Genomic DNA, 6,628 nt, shown 5'->3' with positions numbered 1-6,628 from the left:
CACACACACACACACACACACACACACACACACACACACACACACACTGAAGCCCTAAAGTCTGAGAAGCACTAAAGCCCAGTGACTCCAAAAATTTAGCCAATCATCAGAACCATCCGGAAAACTTTTTAAAGCCTGATCTAATGGACCAGAAGCTCTGGAGTTTGGGACTCAGAATCTGCATGTCTTTTTTTAATTCCCAAGAGAGTCTAATGATCAGTGAGTTCTGGTAACCACTGAAACAGAACAAATGGGAGGAGGCTAACAGTCTAACAATGTTGGCAGACAGTCAGATAGGATGCAGAGCAGGCGTGCTCTGTGCTGCCCCAGTGATCAGAACTAAAACCAATGGATTAAAATGACCAGGGGGCAAATTTTGGCCTGAGAACTCCCCTGTAACCAAAGGAACCATCAATAGAATGGGCCTGTCTCCCAGGATAGGAAATGCCCCCACCAACTAGGGCATGCAAAGAGAGGCCGAATGTCCACCTGGGATCCTGAGAGATTAGAGACAAATTCTAAAGTCCCTCGCAACTTTCAGATTCTGTGATTCTCAATGCCACACTTGCAGCTGTCGGGCCGCCCCCCATCTACAGAGGCCAGCCCCATTCCAGACTAGAAATGCAGCAGGACTGTCTGAAGTAAGGCATCATTCTTTCACGACTGATTCTGCACAAGGCAGTCACACATCTCGGCTTTGGACCAGGAAAGAATTTCTAAGTTTGGGCCTGGAGTGGAGTTCACTTTTTCTAGGTGTCACACCTGAACTGCCCAACTACTCTGTAGAACTTCCTGCAATGATGGAAATGTTCCATATCTGCACTGTCCAGTATCATAGCCAATAGCCACCATGTCACTATAGAACCCTTGAAATGTGGCTAGTGCAAATGAGGAATTGAATTTTTCATAATATTTAATTATAATTGATTTTAGTTTTAATAGCCACAAATAACCAGTGGGTATTATTAGACAGTGCAGCTCTAGAGAACTCCTGGCCAGAATTGGCCTTTAGAATTAGTCCAGAATTCCCAGAGCCTGGAACCATCCCTCAGAAGCTGAACTATTCCCAAACCAACCTCCGAGAATCGGGGCCAAGGCCTGAGAGCCAGTAGGCCCATTCACCTCTAGGTCTAGTGTCGCTATTACCAGAGCAAGAAGGAAGGAGTCAGTCAATGCAGAAGATTTCTGTTGCATGAGCCTTAATTCTAAAAGGAGCTAATTGGAGACATTTGAGATTTCTGGGACAGGTGCTAGGCACCCTAAAGTAAGAGGATCTGGTGCCCCTGCCTCTCTCCCTCAGACAAGAAGCAAACCAAATGAGGGGGGCATCTTTTTTTCCTTTTGCTGTTTGCCTTCTTTAAGAGCTATAGGTAAACACACAATCACCATGGGAGAGATTTCGCAAGTTGGGGCCCAGGTAACCAAGGGAGGCTCCTGTCCCGTCTCTGATTACAGCTGAGTAGGTCCAGGAAGTGGACCTGGACTCCCACTGGGTCTGCTGGATCAGGTAGAAGATACATTAATGCCTAATTACCACTGTCCTCCCAAGAAAGCAGTGGTAACTGTTGGAAACTGCTTCTGGGCTAAATGCCCTGTTCTAGGATCTCTTTTCTCTGTGGAGAGCACATCCTCTTGGGACTAATGGGCCTTAATGGGAAGGCACAAAACAGCTCCTCCCTGTGCCTGCCTTCACCTCTCATTCCACATCCTCTCCAAAATGCACACAAGCAAAGCCATTAGAACCCTGATTAGATAAGTAGGTCTCCAAGGTGATATTTGTGCCCAGAGGTGCAACAAACCTGATATTGCAACTTGAAAAACAACCCAAGTTCAGTAAGTCTGACAGTGGAGCAAGGACTTTCACTGGAGTCAAAAATAACTTCCTGTAGCCACCAGTCCAATCTATTCCCTACTCAGATGTGTTTGCATAGGCTGCTAAAAAGAAGGATGATGGCTGTAAGTATGGGATCTGGAGCCAGGCTGCCTGAATTCAATTCTGAACCCTGCCTAGGATTTGCTGTCTGACCTTGAATAAGTCTCTTAATGTCTTTAAGCCTTAGTTCTTTCTTCTATAAAATGGAGATAATATCTATACTTCTTCAGAAGATTGTTGTGAGTGTTAAGTAAGATAATCAATCAACACAGTATAGGGGCCTGGAATATAACAAAGATTCAACCGTTATTATTACTATTAGTACATTCACTTTAGAGTATCTTTGACGTGTATTTGTAATAAAAATTCCAACTATCCAAAAGAAATCCATGCCATAATGTTGTCTGAGTCCACAGTTCTTTGAACTAATAAAGCATCATAAATAAATAGCCATAACACATCTAATTTTTTCTCACTTTATTTCTAGGTCATGAGGGTCGCATTGGCATGGCCTCCATCAAAATGAAAGAAAACCATGAATTTGATGGAAAGAAACTCTTCCAGCACGTTGCTGATTATCTGCCTAGTTATGCAAGACCCCGATTTCTAAGAATGCAGGTGAGACTTCTTATTACCAAGTTCAATTATCTTCTCTCTTAGAGATCCCTACCTCTTAGGGAACAACTCGCCTTCTCCCAGGATGACTACATTTGCCAAATTTTCATCCCACTTTCCAGGAAGCTCAGAAAGAAGTGTCACAGACCAATAAGGAAGTGGTAATATCAGGCCAGGTGCGGTGGCTCACGCCTGTGATCCCAATACTCTGGGAGTTTGAGGCAGTAGGATTGCTTGAGCTCAGGAGTTTGAGACCAGCCTAGGCAACATAATGAGACTTCATGTCTACCAAAAATAAAAAATAAAATAAAATATAAATTAGCCAGGCACGGTGACATGTACTTGTAGTCTCATCTGCCTGGCAGGCTGAGGCAGGAGGATTGCTTGAGCCTGGGAGATCAAGGCTGCGATGAGGTATGATTGCACCACTGCACTCCAGCCTGGGCATCAGAGCAAAGGCCCTGTGTCTATGTGTGTGTGTGTGTATATATACATATCAGAAAACATAGCTATCAGAAATCCAATCCTAATCCCTTTCTCCCTACAATGACAGGCCAGTCCATTCAGCAGCAGTCTCAGCACATAACTCAAAGTCTGTTTGTTGAGTCCTGACAGACACTGCAAATAGAAATGCTCTGACCCTGTTTGTTGTTTCCAGTTTTAAAGAATACAGAAACCTACAGAAGTTCTACACGTTTCTATGGTGTGAAATTTAATTGGACATTAGCCAGTTGGAATTGCCTAAGACTTAACTATCACCACAAAGGGGATTTTTTTTTCTTCCTCCAATATTAACCCTTTGGTTAGTTTAACACTCTCACATTTAGGCTTTGACCTCTGTGACCCTGTAGCTGAAGACTTGACAAAGGAAGTCTTAAGATTCCAGATAGTGTGTGTATAGGATTATTTCTGTTGATGTTCATAAAGCACTGACATTTACTTTGCAACCAGATGTTAAAGAGGAATAAAAATGAAATATCCTCGGATATTTTAATACATTAATTGAAGGTAAAATCAGTCTTCAATCTAATAGACAAGCAGATTGAGAAAACAGAGTTGTTTGTAAATGATCCCTCCTTTCACTCCCAGCATGAGTCAGGATATCCTAGTGGTACCTGAAGCTTTACCAAGCGACTAGCACCGCCCCTCTGCTCATAAATTTGTGTACCGGTATCTCAGCATTGGCAGGTACTTCCTCCCCACAGGTGATCTTAAAGCTGTTAGGGAATAAAAATACCTCACAAATGGCTCCCTAGTGGAGCAACAGAATGTATGGGTTTCATATGAAACTTTTACTTCACTAGAAAATGTGAAGAGAGTGGATGTTATGTGCTCCTACCACAAAAATGATAGCTATGTGAGGTAATCCATTTGTTAACCAGCTAGATTTAACTCTTCCACGATGTATATGTACTTTAGCACATCATGTTGTACACGAGAAAAGCACACAATATTATCTGTCCATTTAAAAATAAAAATAGAAAACTTTTTTAACTTTCACTTCCCAGCTCTCACATGAGCCATAGTTGCTAATGATTTGCTAGATCCCATGCCTCACCTCTACCCCTTGCCCTGCATTCTAATCTCTTGCAAAATGCAACCACAATGTGGATTCTTTGATGTTTTTCAGGACACCATTGAGATCACTGGAACTTTTAAACACCGCAAAGTGACCCTAGTGGAGGAGGGCTTTAACCCCTCTGTCATCAAAGATGCCTTGTATTTCTTGGACGACACAGCAAAAATGTATGTGCCTATGACTGAAGACATATATAACGCCATAAGTGCTAACAGCCTGAAACTCTGAATATTGCCAGGAAGATAACTCAGCATTTCCAGGAGGAAACTGAATGGACAGCCACTTGATATAATCCAACTGTAATCTGAATGAAGATTGTGAGGTGCAGTTTTTTTAGGAAATTAAAGGGAGACTTTTTTGTTTTTTTTATTTTTTATTTTTTTTAGTGCCTTCTTTCCCTCAAGGGAGACTTTTTAAAATTATAGCTGAGTCTTTGCAAGTGAAAAGATTTAGAGATTATTATTTTTCACTGTTCACCTATAGTTTGTATTTGCAAACTGAGCTTGTTGGAGGGAAGGTATTATTTTTTAAAATATAGAGTACATTAAATGAACACCAACATGTGAGATGGCACTGTCTCTGTGTTCTTTCCTCACTTTATTCTAAATAAAAAGCCCGTGTCAACTACCCCAAAGCCTAAAGTCCTCACTGGTAACTTTTCATAAGTGTCCCATTCATAATAGTAATGACATTCTAGGTAACAATGGCCGGGTACTGAGGGTGGGGTGAGGGGCAGTAGGGTGAGGAGGCTAGATCAGTAGTGGCCAATACAATGGAAATCTACTCTAATGTGAGGAGACCAACTTTCCCTACCTGGAGGCGTTCCGTCCACTGTGTATAGGCAGCATTATCCAACAAGTGATAATGCCATCTGTTGTCCTTACAGGAGCCTAATTCTATGGCATCAGAGTTCTGTACATAAAAGGTGTTCAGGCCGGGTGCAGTGGCTCATGCCTGTAATCCCAACACTTTGGGAGGCCAAGGTGGGTGGATCACAAGGTTAGGAGTTTAAGACCAGCCTGGCCAAGATAGTGAAACCTGTCCCTACTAAAAACCACAAAAATTAGCCAGGCACGGTGGCAAGAACCTGTAATCCCAGCTACTCGGAAGGCTGAGGCAGGAGAATTACTTGAACCCAGGTGGCAGACATTGCAGTAAGCCGAGATCTTGCCACTGCACTTCAGCCTGGCTGACAGAGTAAGATTGTCTTTAAAAAAAAAAAAAAAGAAAAGTGTTCAATACATTTTAGCTACATCAATGGTTGCAAACTCAAGTGTCTTCAGAATTCACATAGGTAATGTGGATGAGAAAAGCAGGTCAGAAATGAATGTGGTAAATTTGGGGACATCCACTAAGCTTCAGACAACTGAATACAGGTCAAGTATTGCTGAGGTTTTCAGATTATTCAGAAAACAGAAATTCATCAGAACTTATTAATATTACTCTCACTAAAGTTGATCTGCAACCCCCAACCCCACTACTAAGTTTGGCCTCAAAAAAAAAAAAAAAACAGAAATCCAGATATGTACATGAATCCCCCAATTTTTGAAATCTGAAGCCTCAAAATTTTTTAAACTTCTTTGCATCCCAAACAAAATGTGTCTGTGGGTCAGATAAGTTCCAGCTATCCAGTTAGCACCATAATCCCACTTATATGTGCCCCCTACGCCTCAGATGGCAACTGGTTTCACTTTCCAAAGCCAGTCTCCTGCCCACGAACCCTTTTCAAGGACCAGAGGACCTTTAGGGTGGCACAGGAGGCTTTGGGAAATTCTGAGGAGCTCTTTCACATAAGCCCTTTCTCCTTAGACCCAGGTGCCTCCCTTCCTGCATTTAATTGCTTTACCTCTGCATGTATGAGCTGCAACAGATTTCCAGGAGCAGATCACAGGTGGCAGCACTCAAGATGACATGTACTTTACCTAGAGCTTGTCCTAGGCCATGGGAGCATCACGGTCACTGAGTCCACATCCAGAAAGCATGACCCAAGTTTACCACAGCCTCCCTAGAAGTTTCCCTCGTGGGATTTCCTTCCCTAGAGGACATCTTTAGATGACCAGGAGCTGGTAAGGAGTGCTAATTCTCCCCCAGTTTAGTTCCCATAAGACCCCAGGCAAACATATCTAGGAATCTTCAATGATATATGATGAGAGGTATTGCTGCCCCTAGCGCCCACAGAGTACTAGAAATATTTTTTTTAACTCTCTCCACTCTTTTGGGTGACTTTTAAGAATCATGATCAATAGGCCGGGCGCGGTGGCTCAAGCCTGTAATCCCAGCACTTTGGGAGGCCGAGGCGGGTGGATCACGAGGTCAAGAGATCGAGACCATCCTGGTCAACATGGTGAAACCCCGTCTCTACTAAAAATACAAAAAATTAGCTGGGCATGGTGGCGAGTGCCTGTAGTCCCAGCTGCTCAGGAGGCTGAGGCAGGAGAATTGCCTGAACCCAGGAGGCGGAGGTTGCGGTGAGCCGAGATCGCACCATTGCACTCCAGCCTGGGTAACAAGAGCGAAACTCCATCTCAAAAAAAAAAAAAGAATCATGATCAAAATCCTTG

At 43.1% G+C, this 6,628-nt stretch overlaps 1 protein-coding gene across 1 annotated transcript in view; it reads left to right on the top strand.

Annotated features, from left to right (window-relative positions):
* SLC27A2 (solute carrier family 27 member 2) overlaps positions 1-4,637 on the top strand; it is a 52,125-nt gene extending 47,488 nt beyond the window's left edge. The window contains exons 9-10 of the mRNA XM_032297503.1: positions 2,361-2,491; positions 4,119-4,637. Of these exons, the coding sequence (XP_032153394.1) occupies positions 2,361-2,491; positions 4,119-4,295 (308 nt within the window). The 3' untranslated portion in view covers positions 4,296-4,637. The remainder of the gene's footprint in view (positions 1-2,360; positions 2,492-4,118) is intronic.
* Positions 4,638-6,628: the final 1,991 nt, after the last annotated feature.

The sequence above is a fragment of the Sapajus apella genome, unplaced genomic scaffold (genome assembly GCF_009761245.1).
Source record: "Sapajus apella isolate SASKATOON/1434 unplaced genomic scaffold, GSC_monkey_1.0 scaffold37, whole genome shotgun sequence".
In the NCBI taxonomy this organism is placed as follows: Eukaryota; Metazoa; Chordata; class Mammalia; order Primates; family Cebidae; genus Sapajus; species Sapajus apella.
The sequence above is the reverse complement of the archived record's forward strand: the minus strand, read 5'-3'. Positions and strand labels throughout refer to the sequence as shown.